The 16995-nt window shown below is 39.4% G+C and overlaps 1 protein-coding gene across 1 annotated transcript in view; it reads right to left on the reverse strand.

Annotated features, from left to right (window-relative positions):
* Window positions 1-12616, reverse strand: part of wfs1 (wolframin ER transmembrane glycoprotein wfs1) — an 85680-nt gene extending 73064 nt beyond the window's left edge. The window contains exon 1 of the mRNA XM_067144140.2: window positions 12541-12616. Coding sequence (XP_067000241.1) covers window positions 12541-12601 — 61 coding nt within the window. The 5' untranslated portion in view covers window positions 12602-12616. The remainder of the gene's footprint in view (window positions 1-12540) is intronic.
* Window positions 12617-16995: the final 4379 nt, after the last annotated feature.

Genomic DNA, 16995 nt, shown 5'->3' on the forward strand with positions numbered 1-16995 from the left:
TGGATCCTGTGAGATCTCCAAAGTTAAGCAACATTGGGCGTGGTCAAGATCTGGATGGGTTGCCACGCGCTGTTGGTGAGGGTAAGGGAATGGAGAAGCGGAAAGGAACTGGCCACCCTACCGTACATAAACTCCAGCTCAGGCACACCTCTGCGGATGTTCAGACCTGACTTCGGGCAGAATATACCCTTACTTACCTTTACAGAACGCTGGAGTCTATTCTTGAAGCATCTTACATTTTTTGGAGAAAGGCTCTAAGACAGTCGCAGGTAATGCATTCCAGTCATTAATTTCCTGATTTATGAACAAATATTTACCATAATTAGTTTTCTGCGATTTACCTTTTACTTTATGCGGGTGATCTGTCCTACTTATATAACAGGGCTTTTCTAGTCGACTGTTCAACTCTCTCCAAGCTGGCCTATTCGTGTAAGCATTGTACATGGCACATAACAGTGTTCGTTTCCTTCTAGTCCCCCAGTGTCTCCCATCAAAGTTTTTCTATCATACCTGTCACACTACTTCTAGGATTGAAATCATTAAGCACGAATCTTGCAGCCTTTCGTTGTATCATCTCAATGAGTCCTGTTTGGTATGGATCCCATATGGCTGTTCCATATTCCAGAACTGGCTTAATGAGTGATATATATAGCCCTGCACCTTCGCCTGGGAACCGCTGCCCTTTAGGCACCCTCATTACGAAGTCCAAGGACTTATATGCTTTGGTAATTATACTTCTTACGTGGGTATCCCATTTTAGATCTCTTTACGCGGATTCCTAGGTACTTGCATGAGTCACTCTCAACCAGAGCGTCCGATCCACGACAATATTGAAAGTCCTCTTGCCTATGTTTCTTTCCCGTTCTTATGAGACTGCATTTTTGAGAATTTTTTTTCATTATGTTATCGAGTGCCCACTTATGGAGTATATTTATATCAGCTTGTAATAACCTATTATTACTAGCATTCTGTATTTTTTCTGTATATTATGCAGCTGTTCACAAATAATCTGCATTCACTTTGAATTTCATTTATGAGATTGTTGATAAATGCCATAAATAGGAGTAGCTTTATAATACCACCCTGTACTACTCCTGACGTTACAGAAACTTCGTCAGAGTATTTACTTCCCACCTTTACTCTCTGGATGCGGTCTGTCAAAAATTCCCACGATCCACAGAACCACCCTTTTATCAATGTTTGTTTCCACCAATTTTCAGGCCAGAATGTCATATGGTACTGAATCAAATGTTTTAGCAAAATCAATTACAATAGCATCAACTTCCAGGCCTTTGTCTAATGACTCGCTAATATCTTGAAAGGGAGACAACATCTGGCTCCTGCCGGAGAAACCTTTTCTAAAACTGTGTTGACGGTCATAAATCCATGAACTTTTCTCCCATTGTTCTTTTAGATATTCTGAACTGAGGTGTTCCATTTGATTGCATGCAATGGATGTAAGGTTAATGGTTCTATAGTTGTCCATTAGCAGCCTGTTACCCCCTTTAGAAATCAGGACTACAGTTGCTTCTTCCAGTCATCTGGAATTTGCATACTGTTGAGAGACACGGTAAATAGTATTTGCAAATCCCGTAGAATAGCTCTACAGACAGAACAAACACCCAGTTCCACGGACAGAACACTCACAGAGACTGACAAACAGACTGCCTCCTCAACTCAGGCTGAACCTCACCTCGCACAGCAGCACTCACGCTCAGACTGAACTGACTGCACTCCGCTGCTCCACTCCACTCAATTCCAGACTCATCTGCCCGCCGTAAATAGGGAGGCCAGTGATTCCAGAACAGTCTGGAAGCTGGATACACCCAGAAACCTTTCAGCCCCTAACCATCTCGAGGTTTCTGGTCACTGCTAGCAACTCCCAGTGAGACACCAGACAGAAACAGGCACATCACAGTACAAGCTCCTCCTTCCTGAGTGAACATAAAGGCAGCAGTCAACAGCCCAGCTGTGACGTCACTTGCTTATGGGCGGGGCTAGAACAACTTGCTACATTTGGTTCAGAATTGGCATGGCAGACACCGTCACAATATTCTACAAATTCCTGGTACCATGTGTAATCAAAATTAACACGATTTGTAACTCAGCTTTCATTAGATCCACACTGCAATGGTTTCTTTCATTAGACAAAGAAAACATTGTTCTGTGTGAGCACTGGATGCTGGTATAAAAAGCCAAGAATTTATTACTGAGCTTTCAGATTGAAGTTTATCTTCATTTAAATTAAGCTGAAGATGAACAAGATGGTTCTGAAATATTTAATATCATTTTTCAATGATAATGAGAACAAGAATTGAACTGTAGCATTGTCAGAAGAAGATAAAATCATCATCTTTCCTTCGCAATATTTTATGCATCAGGGTTTCAATTGCATTAAACGACTCCATGATAGTTAAATCTGATATTTTAAGGTATTTTGATGTTTCCATTACAACATTACCAATGTAAGAGACAAATACAAGATATCCTTCAAGCATTAGCAATTTACTTGGGTCCCCATCACTGAAATATCTTTGCAAAACCTTTGGCATTTCATTTATGCTTTGAAAATACTGTAGGCTTGTCTTTTGGCTCCAAGTTCTTCAACACCCTACCAACAGCTAGCATGAAAGCCACCTAGTAGGCACATGCCTTAAAATTTCACACCATTCAGTGTTAACAAAATTGAAAAATGAATTCAATTCTTCCCTCCTTGCAGATATTAAAAAGTGTCCATAAACCTTCACAACTATAGTTTCTATGTCTGCATCCAATATATCACAAGCATGTTCAGTAACGGTGTGGATTATATGATTGGCACAGTTTCCCTTAAATATTTTGTCATTATCATACATAAAATCTTCTTCACATCATTTTTTTTCATAATTAATGCTCACATTGTCTACACAATATGATGAAATATTATTAAAATTTGAAGAGTGCAATTCAAGACTGTTTTTAGTCAATGTATGTTTCACAAAATCAAAAAGTTTATTTCTGATGTCATCAAAGGATCAAAATATCTAGTTACCATAGGAAACGTTTTTCTGTTCTCATAATTTGATGCATCTGTAGCCACAGAAAAAAAAAAGTTGTTGTTACACTTTTCTGGATCGTTACATACATCTAAAATGTAACACACACTTCTTGGTGCCAACACTTTTCTTTTTTTTTGCAACATACCCTGCTTTTGTTCTGCACTAGTGCATTTTTAGGGCTGCTTCAGAATCCACACATATGTTCTTTGCAAATTTATTTGCACAGTCCACACTACTATAAATGAAATATGTCTTACTGTATGATAGTTTACTTCTGTACTGATGTGCTCTAGACAATCAATTGTTGCCATGAGCTATGCTAAACTCATGCTTACAAACTGAACAATATGCTTTGAAATGGTCCTTTTTTTACAGGATTAATCCATGCATAACTTTCTTCCCAATTTTTATGATAAACATATAAGTATTTTACTTCTGTTTTAGGTGGACCATACATGATCTGTTAAGACTGGTACTATGATTAAGGAAGATAATTGCAACAATCAAAACTATCAACATGTGCTTATGAATCACAAACACGGAAATGCAAATACATGTAACTGGAGATGGTGGTCATATCGCTTTGGGATGAAGTCAAGATAACAATATTACATTTCAATATCAATAATGCAATGATCACACAGAAAAAAAAGGCGCAGCAGACTTATGACTATTTGGATTTCGGCATCAGTGAAATATGGGAGCTACGAGCTCCCGGATAAAATCACAAAGGGAGAGAGCAGAAGCATGAGCCTAGAGCAAGAAGCTACCATTCTGCATTTTCTTAAGATCTTAAAGTTTGCCTGATTTTACTTCGCTACTGATTTTACATCTCCTAACTACTTTTTAAAATGGTTTTTTGAGATGCTGAGGTACCAGAATTGTTTCCCTCAGGAGTTCTTTTATATACCTGTAAATATCCCAACACAAGGCTGGCAAATTTTAGCACCATGAAATACAACCAGACCGAGCCAGGATCAAAACCGCACACTAGGGCTCAGAAGACTAGCACTTCTACTGTCTTAGACACTCAGTCCAACAAGTAAACAATAAAGTGGAAATGTTTAGACAGATCTTCGCACAATAAGATTTTAATATTTAATTATGTTGCTGTATCATCATTATTATTATTATTATTATTATTATTATTATTATTACAGATTTCTACAATGTATAGAAAGTATAAAGTAGTACAGAATGTGTGTAAGGAACACTGTAAGCACCAGAAAACAAACCTAATTAAAACATGAACCATCCTGTAGTTAAGGTCTATTATAAGTATGTACAGTAATGTCAAAGAAATGACAATTATTAAAGTATCAGACAAATCTGAGTTTCAAATAGCACATTCAAGCACAAGTAACAGTAATTGATTTTAAAATATTGGTTTGCAAAATTTAGTGACTTTCATTTTTCATCTGTTTGGTTTCTTAATTCAAGTCTGATATTAAAATAGCTACAATGTCTCAATGTATTGTGGGAAGATTTTGTAAAACCCAACTGTAGAAATGAAACAACAGGCAGCTTCAGCTGTAAGAGGAATGTCAGCTGACACATCACACATCACCCGACCAAAACTTTAATTTTTTTTTTTTTTTTTTACAAGTCGATTGATAATACCAATATAAATGGTACGTTATTGGACATTATAAATTTTCCAGCTAACTCATTCCTGGTTGCCAGTGTTTCATCCCAGTGTGCTAAGTTGGGCTCATCAGTTGGTATGGGAATCAACATCTATATCAAGTAGCTTGATGTTGCACGTACACAGATAGGCCTTAAGGCCGACTATGGGACAGAAAAAAGCTACGAGTGGGAAGGAAGTGGCTGTGGCCTTAATTAAGGTACAGCTCCAGCATTTGCCTGGTGTAAAAATGGGAAACCATGGAAAACCATCTTCTGGGCTGCCGACAGTGGGGTTCGAACCCACTATCTCCCGAATACTGGGTACTAGTCACACTTAAGCACATGCAACTAACGAGCTCGGTAAAAAAAAAATGTACATGCTATTAAGTCATTCTACAGACTGGAACAATCTTGTCAACTAATGGCACCATTCCACCAATTTTGCAATAGCATGATCTATTCTCATACCTAAAGCAGGTGCCTGGCAGGGGCGTATTTTCCTTGCATGCAAGGCATTCATTGCATGCGTTATGATAACGCAAAGAACTGTCTGAAGTAGCATTTTAGGTTGTTTCAAGTCAAGTATTAACGATTTCATCTCTCAGAAGTTCAAATTTCCGCGCAACTGTACTAGTTCCGTTGCTTGACTACGTGTGGTGCTGGTGTAGGCTCGCCATCTATTCCACTCTAGAAAGAAAGAGACAGAAAATGGAGAAGTTAAGAATGTAAGGCATTCAATCTTAAAATTTCATTCGGTGGCAGACAGTTCTGAAACCCTCCGAATGATGTCGCTGCAAGTGAAACTTGGACAGACTTTCTCACCCCATACATATGCTACCCTCTGCCATCTGTGAGCAACTTGGAGAAAGTCAGCATGTCCAAGTTTACAGCGAACGGGACCCACGGATTACCCCCTAGTGAGAACCCAACGTGACAAAAGTGACCAATGCCACTGGGGTGACTTACCTCCAGTGTTTGAGTTGTGGCTGTCTAATGAGTTCATTCATTGTGTGTTTTGCTGATTAGCGAGTTCATTCTTTGTGTTCTGGTACTGTGCTATTCGTCGTTTTTTGGTGTTTTATTATATTTTGTGCATATGTGGTATTAACGATGGATGAGTCTAAAATGGGTATAATTGTAAATCTGTTTGAAAAGCCATTTACTACCTGGTCGTTTGATGAAAATATTCAAATAGTTAAAACCGGGAGACATCTCCCTTCCCTCGCAAATTTTAAAAAAGAAAACAAGAATTTTGTTCGCACGTTAAATCCAGAAACTTACAGTAAATCTGTTTGGCTCTGCAGCTCTGAGTCACTAAGCAAATTATTCTGTTGGACTTGCTTACAGTTTGTTGCGGAATATTCCCCTTGGTACAGCACGAAACGTGGATATGCAGACCTAAACAATCTGCACACTGCTATTGCAAGGCACGAGAAATCAGATTTTCATATCCATGCATGGATATCCTTAGGTACCTCTGGTAAAACTAGGATAGATTTGCAGTTGGATAAGCAGAAGCAGGAAAATGTTTTAAGGAACAACGAAGCCGTTAAGAAAAATAGGGAAATTCTGAAACGGCTAACTGCGGTGACATGCTTTCTGGGAAAGCAAGAGTTACCATTCCGTGGGCACAATCAGGCTAGCGAGTCCAACAACAGAGGGAATTAGCCTACATAGAACTAATTAAATTGTTAGCCGAGTTTGATAAAAAATTAAGACAGTCGCTTCACAACAGCAAGTGTATTTACAGGACTCTCTCCACTCATTCAGAACAATTTAATTCAAAGCATCTGCACCGTAATGATCGCTGAAATAAAGATTCAGGTTGGGGAAGCTAAATTCGTAGGAATTATGATTAATGAAACTGCTGATGTTTCGAACTCAGATACATTCATAATGGTGGTGATGTTGAAAGATTTCTTGGTTTCTATAATGTGAGTTCTGATAGGACAGCGAATGCATTGGAAAGACTTGCGATTGAGTGTCTGGATAACTTTGACTGTCACAAAAAATTAATTGCGCAGATTTTCGATGGAGCGAGGGTGCTTGCAGGTCGGCTGAATGGTGCGCAAGCTAAATTAAAAGAAGTAGTTCCTGAGGCTGTATTCACCCACTGCTATGCTCACAAGCTTAATTTAGTCCTCTCTCAAATGGTGTCATGCATAAAAGAATGTCGTTCTTCGCAAGGATGAGTGGCTTTGTGACATTTTTTAGCAATTCTTCTAAATAACCTGCTGACAGTATCCTCAAGAAAAGGTTTCCTAAGCTAGCTCCAACCAGGTGGAACTATTCTAGCCTTTTAGTACAGACCGTCGTGCTCCTCTCCAAGAGCTTTACGAAAGTATTTTGGAGGAACCTGGGAACTGGGATAACAATACAATTAATGAGGCAAACAGGTTTCTTGCGAAGTTAATGGAATTTCAGTTCAATTTCCTTCTGAATATTTTTAATGAAATATATTCATTGACTGATGTTACATAACACACTAGACATTGCATATTGCACCAGAGAAGTGAATTCTTTAGAAACTAAAGTATCTATAATGCGAAACAGTGGATTTGCTAACATCTGGGACAGAAGAGAAATTTGATCCACCAGGGAAGAGAAGAAAGGAAGAAACTTCATTTTTGGTTAAAGAGGAATACAGGAGGGTTTACCTGGAAATATATGATTTTACTTTTTTTCTTTTTTTTCACAATTATTTTGCTTTATTTTGCACCGACACAGATAGGTCTTATGGCGACGATGGGATAGGAAAGACCTGGGAGTGGGAAGGAATCGGACATGGCCTTAATTAAGGTACAGCCCCAGCATTTGCCTGGTGTGAAAATGGGAAACCACGGAAAACCACCTTCAGGGCTGCCGACAGTGGGGTTCGAACCCACTATCTCCCAGATGCAAGCTCACAGCTGCGCGCCCCTAACCGCACAGCCAACTCACCCAGTATATGATATTATTGTAGCACAGTTAAAATATCACTTTTGTTCATTAGATCTGTCCTTCATCGAATTGCTTGATTGTAAGAAATTTTCATTTTTTTTTCCTAGCGATTTTCCTGAAGAGCAATTCAGTAAACTGATTGAAGTTTATGGAAAATATTTTGATATAGTATGACTTAAATCAGAATTCAGGGCAATGTTCACTTCTGAACACTTCAAAGATAAGACTGTGGCTCAAATCCAGAAATTCCTACTGACCAGTAGTCTCCACAGCGGTCTTGCCGAGCTTTTTAAGTTGTGCACATTGATTACAACTATTCCCGCTACATCATCATATGTAGAACACTCTTTCTCAGTCCTAAAGCGAATAAACTCTTTCGTCCGCAATTCTCAAAGTCAAAGTCGTCTCTCTGCATTAGGAATGATGTCTATAAAAGGATCTTCTTGCTGAGATGAAAACACGTGAGGACTTCTACAGTGACGTCACCAAGGAATTCTGCAAATAAAATCGCAGGGTCGAGTTCACCTACATGTAATTAGGGTGAGTAGAATTGAAATTTACTGCAAAACGAATCGCAGGATCGAGTTCATGTAGATGTAATTAGGGTGAGTAGAATTGAAATTTCCTTAATACATTGTGTTACCTAATGGATTGGATAAAGAGGTGATTAGAGCAAGAATTAGAAAACTAGAATTGGCTTACAGGTTAACCCAGAACATACAACAAAAGAGCAATATCTTACAAGGCGAAACTTAGACACTACAGCTCAGTAGTAAAGCCAGAGGGTCTCTACGCTTCAGAGAGCCTGACAATGAATAAAAAGGGTGAGCTTCAAGATCTCGAAAAAAAGGAGAGGAGAATCTTAAGGAAAATTTTAGGAGCACAGAAAAATGCTGATGGGGAGTGGAGGAATAGGAAAAATGATGACCTCTATAAATACACCGAAAAAATCACTGTCACCATACGAAAGCGAAGGCTAAAATTCTATGGGCATCTAGAAAGAATGGATGAGAAATGGCTAACTAAGAAAATATTCAAGTACATCACTGGACTAAAAGCTTCGACGAATTGGGTGGAAGAGGTAAAAAGAGATGCAATAGAAAGTGGACTTACAGTGGATATGGTTCACAACAGAAAAGAATTTAGAAGTCGAGTGGACAGCATCAAAACATTCCAGGAGAAACCACCAAAATGTAGACCCAAACTGGTCATATCTGAGAAAGAAAGGAAGATCAGAAGTGAAAGAATGAAGAGGTTCTGGGAGGAGAAAAAGAAGAAGAGAAAGCCTTCAGTTCAATGCGGTCCATAGGCGGCCAAATTCGGAAACAAGAATTGTGTTACGGCATGGTTATTAGTTGCATGCCTCGGTGGAGATTCCAGAATACGCCACTGATGTCTGGATTGACTTATCCAACCATCTGCTCAGAATAATAATAATGTTATTGGCTTTACGTGCCACTAACTACTTTCTTATGGTTTTCAGAGATGCTGAGGTGCCACAATTTAGTCCTGCAGGAGTGCTTTTACATGCCAGTAAATCTACTGACAAGAGGCTGACATATTTGAGCACCTTCAAATACCTCCGAACTGAGCCAGGATCGAACTTGCCAAGTTGGGGTCAGAAGGCCAGCGCCTCAACCATCTGAACCACTCAGTCTGGCCAAATGCTCAGTACTTCAGAGACTTGAAGGATGTATTATGGACAGATGTCTCCAGTGGTTTTTATCATATGGTTTAAACCAAATGTATTTTTTAATAAACCATCTTAATCTTTCTTAATAATTGATGATTCTAATTGGGCCTACTGCTAGAATTTTTAACTTTTAACATTATAACATTTTTGAAAGTAACAAAAATTGTCTCACCATATTGCTTTCTCTGGTATTCTACTAGAGTACAAAATTATACAGGTATTTCTGTAATTTGTACTCTGGCAAAAAGTATTTGAAAACTTCATTTATTTTAGAATTTTCACATGAAAACATGTATCAGCATGTCAACATGGCTCTTATCTGGGAACATCTACTTCAACAAACTGTATTAATTTTGTTCACTTTATTTCAGATTTGATGAAGAAAAATGCATTTTTTGTTTAACGTTGCACTAACACATTAAAGGTTTTCAGCGATGCAAAGGTAGGAAAGGGGTAGGATCGGAAAGGAAGCAGCCATGGCCTTAATTAAGGTACAGACCCACCATTTACCTGGTGTGAAAATGGGAAACCACAGAAAATCAGGGCTGCTGACAGTGGGGTTTGAACCCACTATCTCCTGAATGCAAGCTCACAGCTGCGCATCCCTAGCCCCACAGCTGCTCGAATAAACTTCAGCTAGATGTCTACTGAGAAGAACTGTGCAAATTAAGATTACTGTCTGATAAATACCTATAACATCTGGCAACAATTAAACTAAACAATTTGAGTCTTGGTGCTCATTGCCCCATAGATTGATGGAAGAGGCAGTTCCCCCCCTCCCCTCCCCCTTAGAACTTATTTTTTACTTTACGTCGCATTGACACAGATAGGTCTTAAGGCGACGATGGGTCAGGAAGGAGCTAGGAGTTGGAAGGAAGTGGCCGTGGCTTTTATTAAGGTACAACCCCGGCATTTGCTTGGTGTGAAAATGGGAAACCACGGAAAACCATCTTCTGGGCTGCCAACAGTGGGGTTCGAATCCTCTATCTCCCGAATACTGGATACTGGCCACACTTAAGCGACTGCAGCTATCGAGCTCGGTCCCCCTTAGAAGAGGCTAGTAGTAATATGAGATTGATCAGTAACCAGTCAAAGACTAAACATATATGGCTATTGGAAAAAAGCAAGTAAGAGGACTATGCTACCTTAATAATTGTGGGCAATTATGTATCTGAGCAGTGGTGGTGAGCTCTCAAGAGCACATTAGCATGGGAACACCCAGTTCTAATCCATATTCACACATCCTAAAATCATCGGCAATTTATAGTGAATCAAATAAAGTTGATGAAGGTGTAAACAGTGGATTATATAAATTTGTTAATCCAAGGGGAGCGTGATAGCTGAGTGACATAATCACTGGTTTCTCAATGGGATGGTGGTGGTTGTTATTCCAGCCAATGCATGTGAGTGTTTTCATAATGAAAAGTAATTTGTGGAAGAAACATGTTTCTGTTGTCACTCGGTCATCTAGAAAAAGAAAAAAGAAAGAGTTTCTGTGATGAAGTGGTTTGTTTGACTTTGCATGGCTTTTTCTGGCGAGTCTGACTGATACCACTCAAGAGACTGCCGATCTTTTGGGGTTCTTGTGAAAAACCCAAGTTTCATCCCCTGTGACAATTTGGTCGATTAAATCATTGCCATAATGTTCATAACACTCCAAGAAAGTCATTGCAAAAACCCATCTGAGAGTATCCATGGTGCCCACCTTGAACAGAGTTTGCAGTACTGATTGTTCATTGCTACAAGCAACTACTACTCAATTAAACATCAGGATAATGAATTACAGTATTAATGGAAAGGAACAAACATGGGAAAATGTTCCCTTCAATGAATTACAGTAAAGATAAGGATATTTAATGTACTGTAATTTGATTTAATCCACAAAATTATTTTTGATTCACCATACAATATGCTAGCCCTCATTCACACTTATGGAGCCACCAGGCGATATTACAGTTCAACTAACCAGACCTTAACTTATAGTCCAGGAAGACTTGGAAGTAAGGAGACAAGCTGATCTACTAAGCAGTATGTTACGAGCTGTCAATAGAGAGATGGCATGGAATGACATTAGTAGATGAATAAGCTTCAATGGATATTTTAAAGTAGGAAAGATCATAATATGAAGATAAAGTTGGAATTCAAGAGAACAAACTGGGGCAAATATTCATTTATAGGATGTGGAATAGGGGATTGGAATATTTTATCAAGGAAAATGTTCAATAACTTTCAAAGTTCTTTGAAAACATATAACAAAAGGTTAGGTAACCAACTGATAGGGAATCTATCACCTGGCCGATAGCCCTGAATGCAGACGATTGTCTGAAGTGGTCTACTTCCTCTTAAGTGCAGACAATCCCTTTATTATTTATTCTCTACCACAATTTCTCTTTTAATATCCCCTTATGACTTCTCATTGCTATATAGGTAGATAATGTCACACCTTGGAGCCAAGAATCATTTCAGGTATGACACACCTGCTTTTTGAGAACGAAAAACTTCATAGCTAAGTGATTATTCTCCATTTCTTACAGACAATTATGATAAGGTTTATATCATGTGGTAAAGGTTTAGTGTAAGTTATTTGACAGGCAAGAATAAACATTAGGTAAATAGGAAAATATATTTAAGACTGGACCAAAGAGTGACTGCAAATCATTATATGCTTCATGCAGTTCACTCAAAAGAATGTGCGGTTTTGCTATTATTATTGTAATAAACATCCTTCATACAACAGGGTTATGTAAGATGAGAAAAGAAAGAAGAAATAAAATGCTTAAACGTATAACATCACAAACTAATAAATTTATATTTTCGTGAGATAAAACTATAGATACAGAAGTATATTTCTTGTTGATTTAAGATTTCATTCAAAACGATCAGTAAACGACACCGCAGATTATGTAAGGTCATGTCATGTTATGATAATGTACGCCGATACAAAAAGAATGCACTTAATTAATTTCTCTGAATGTAACATGCCACGATCGACGAAGAAAATAACAGGTTAAGGCCAGTGAAAGAGAATCAAGTGATAAATACAAAGTGTTATGACTGAAAGTACTATAAAATCCTTCTTAATAATATAAGTTGACGTTTCTGAAAAAGTTTGGTTATGTGAAATAGAAACATGTTCTAAACTAAACGTTTCTTGTTTAATGCACGGTTAAAATGAAACTCATTAAACTTTTCGCGCTTAAAACGTATGCAAACACATCTTTATAAAAAGAAGAGACATTTTACCATGTAAAGTCCATTGCTTTCTGCCAGATGTCCTGACAGTTACAGGAACAACACCAGCCATTATTTCACATCTGAGTCATGGACACCCGCGCGTGAAGGAGAAAAGCAAGAATGGCCAAAACAGGCAAATGACCGGATATTAATGAAGTTACATCACACCTGCAACCTTCAAACTCCAGGGATATCGACAGCCGAGATGACAAGTTCAGTATATCTCAGTTTTATGTAATAGTAGGTGCCCATATATGTTTTAGCCATACAGGGATATTAGAATCAGTGGGATGATATTAATAATACCGGTACCGATGTTATTGGTTTTATGACGCACTAACTAGTTTTGACGGTTTACGGAGACGCCGAGGAGCCGGAATTTCGCCCCGCAGGTATTATTTTATGTGTCAGTAAATCTATCGACAAGAGGCTGACGTATTTGAGCACCTTCAAATCAGTGGCGCCGACTTTGGGAAGGGGGAGTAAGGCGTTTTCTGCCCCACCCCCGACCCCCACCCATAATGATCTTAGGGGACAGAGTACCATTTTGCCACGCCACCCCACCAAAAAAAATTCTCACCTATAGATGTTAAGTCCCCTTAAGACGTGGAGTTCGATAGTCTTCGGAGTCCCGATTCGAGAATTAAGCCTCATTCACAATGCAAACGTAACGTAACGTAAACTTAAAATTAACGTTAACTCAGAAGTTAGCGGCCATCTTATCTAATGAACCCATTACGTTAACTTTAAGAACCAGCCATTACAATGTAACAAGATTTTTAAAGTCCTAAGTCTAGTGCTTTCAGGTCTGCTGCGGGATGGATTGAGTTGTACTGATGGGGCTATAGGCCTACCGAGAGAGTCAGGTGAGCTCTCGCTAATGGATTTGGGACCTCCCTTGAAACGTTGGTTGAGCCATGAATTGACGGGTGACAGCTACCAGCACTCCCTGAAGTTTTCGTAGAAGTAGGCCTAATCAGTGCAATTAACATCTATAACAGTCAAAAGAGGTGCCGAATTGCGCGTTTTTGCTGGTGAGACCTAGTATTTACAGTTCACTATGTCTTCTGGTATGAACTAGAACAATTTTGTTTCTTTCAATGATCTGTCACAGTCTTATCCTTGGCTTGGACAACATGAAAGTGACTGAGGTATGAGCGACGCTAGTAATGCCATTCCTTATGCAGCCAGTCCCCGTTATGAATGTTGCTCATAGGGTCGGTTGGTTCATGCATTTCAGAGGGCTTGGCAGACTGATATGTAAAAGCAACTTCTGGCTCTGTGAGGAAAGCAATAGGAAACTACCGTACATCTCTCCTCATTTCCCTAGTACGCCTCTTCAGTGCTGCCTACGCCATCTATGACTGCTAATAGTAGAGCTGTTGAGAATCCAACCAGTCTTCGGGCTGGAAAATATAATTTTCGCAAGTGTGAGTTTATACAATGCAAGACATGTTCAATGGTAGTAACTTCCTGTTATGTGGGTTTCTCAGTCACGAAACATGTCGTACGATCAATCAAGAGTTCATTTCGAACCGTATAAAAAGAAAAGTGCGTGACAAGAAATGTGAACGGCCATTGAAGTTGCAGAAGATCATTCACCCAATCTGCTTAGAAGGAGACAGATTCCCAAATGGTATGGCGATTCTGAAGATAATTCAGCAGAACTGTTTGATTCAGTTGAACAAGTGTACAGGCGTCCATGTTTTGCAATAATGGATTATTTATTTATTTAAGCCGTTTACCCTCCAGGGTTGGTTTTTCCCCAGACTCAGCGAGGGGTCACACTTCTACCGCCTCAAGGGCAGTGTCCTGGAGCGTGAGACATTTAGTCGTGGAGGAAACTGGGAGGGAGGACCAGTAACTCGCCCAGGCAGCCTCACGTGCTGTGTTGAACATGGGCCTTGTGGGGATGGGAAGATTGGAAGGGATAGGCAAGGAAGCGGCCGTGGCGTAAAGTTAGGTACCATCCCGACATTTCCCTGGAGAAAAGTGGGAAACCACGGAAAACAACTTCAAGGATAGTTAAGCTGGGAATCAAACCCTCTCTGCTCAGTTGACCTCGCGGAGCTGAGTGGAGGCCGTTCCAGTCCTCGTACCACTTTCCAAATTTCTCGGCAGAGCCGGGAATCGAACCCAGGCCTCCGGGGGTGGCAGCTAATCACACTACACCACAGAGGCGGACTGCAATCATAGATACCAATGCTTTTTTGGTAGTGGCTTTACGTCGTACCGACACAGATAAATCTTATGGTGATGATGGGATAGGAAAAGTCTAGGAGGGGGAAGGAGGTGGCCGTGGCCTTAATTAAGGTACAGCCCCAGCATTTGCCTGGTGTGAAAATGGGAAACCACGGAAAACCATCTTCAGGGCTGCCGGCAGTGGAACTCGAACCCGCTATCTCCCGGATGCAAGCTCACAGCCGCACGGCCAACTCGCCCGGTGATACCAATGTTAATTGCATGGCTCTTCGTCTTGACACATCATTTTACAAATTCTTATTTGAATTCGAGCAGTTTCTACTTGGGAGTGATGTAGAAAGAAAATTTGACAACTCCATGAAGATGATGTGGACTCGGATCGTCTCTTGCATTACGGAGGAATGTTTTATTGAGTCTTTACTGAATGAAGGAAAACTAATTGATAACGTGGAGGATATTACCAAACACGTCAAGAAAGTAATTCATCTTAAGGATGTCTGGCTCAGTGGCTAAATGGTTAGCGTTCTGGCCTTTTGTCCAGAGTCCCGGATTCGTTTCTCGGCTCGGTCGGGGATTTAAAAATTGATCTGTTAATTCTTCTAGCTTGGAGACTGGGTATGTGTGCCGTCTTTATCATTAGAAATCATCTTAGGTAGGGCTCCATCCTCACAGACATGCAGGTCGCCTATGGGCCGTCTACTAGAAAAAGACCTGCAGTAGGTCTCACCAGAGACCATACGCCATTATTATTTTAGGGATTTGCTCTCGGAACTGTTCAAGTTTAAAAAAAAAATGGTGATGGCGATTCCCGTGACAACTTCATCAGCTGAAATATTTTTCGCAGGCCTTAAAAAGACTTGATGCTTATTTCCGTATAACTACAGAAGAGCAGAGATTCATTGAGCCTTCTGCACACAGGCCTACTTAAGGAAGCTGCTAAAGTGTTAAATCTGGAGAAGGTGGCAGATTATTTTGTATCAAGAAATGAGATTGCAAAGCGGTCATTCCTTCAGAGAACTAAATTTCCTAATTGAGACTGTTCAGCCGGTACATCTGATGGTATAGCTTTTTACATTTCGTATCATAAAATGAACAATATACAGTAGACCTAATAGGTCATTTATTCAGAAAATGTATTTATGAAGCAAGTTCTACTCTTTTTTACTTGTGATCTTTTTTATAGTTTCGTATATTAGACATTCCTTCAAAATATTTATTTATGAACCAAATTCTATTTTTCTGTTTACTTGTGAATATTATCGAAAACTCCGTACATAGGACTCGTTCAAAAATGTATTTGAGAAACAAGCTCTATTATTGTTCTGTTATTTTCTGTTTGTGAATATGTAGGAATGTTTGTATTAATAGTTGTTCATCATGCCTGTGTTCTTGTTAATCATGCCTCCCACCGCCTGCTTCAAATACAACCGGACTGAACCAGGATCGAACCTGCCAAGTTCGGGTCAGAAGACCAGCGCCTCAGCCATCTGCGATGAAAAAGGCATGAAAAAAAATATGAAACTGTCGTTGTAGGAATCGAACCAGTGGCCTCTTCTTACGCAAATTCACAAGTACACATCTAGAATCTGGCTTTGTGAGTTTTTGACTGCTTATCTGGACGAAATGCGGCTTACATACCGAGCGTTGTAGTAAGGATGTAAAAAATCCAAAGAAAAGCAGCTCTGTTTGCTTTAGATGATTTGCTACAAAAGAGTAGCGTTACAAGAAAGGTTGCAAAGTTGGACTTGGAGGACTTGGGAGAAAGGAGACGAGCTGCTTCACTAGGCGGTATGTTCCGAGCTGTCAGTGGAGAGATGGCGTGGAATGACATTTGATGAGTAAGTGTGAGTGGTGTTTTTAAAAGTAGGGAAAATCACAACATGAAGATAAAGTAGGAATTCGAGAGGACAAATTGCAGCAATTATTCGTTTATAGTGGTGGTGGTGGTGGTGATTATTATTTTTAGAGGAAGTACAACTGGGCAAGCATCCTCTATCATTCGTTTATAGGAAGAGAAGTTAGGGATTGGAATAATTCAGCAAAGGAGTTCTTCGATAAATGTCCAAAATATTGGAAATTATTTAAGAAAAGACTAGGTAAACAACAGACAGGAAATCTGCCACCTGCAAATAAGTGGATTGATTGATTGATTGATTGATTGATTGATTGATTGATTGATTGATTGATTGATTGATTGATTGATTGATTGATTGATTGATTGATTGATTGATTGATACCCTAAACTAGACGAGGACAGATTAA

The sequence above is a fragment of the Anabrus simplex genome, chromosome 3 (assembly GCF_040414725.1).
Source record: "Anabrus simplex isolate iqAnaSimp1 chromosome 3, ASM4041472v1, whole genome shotgun sequence".
Taxonomy (NCBI): Eukaryota; Metazoa; Arthropoda; class Insecta; order Orthoptera; family Tettigoniidae; genus Anabrus; species Anabrus simplex.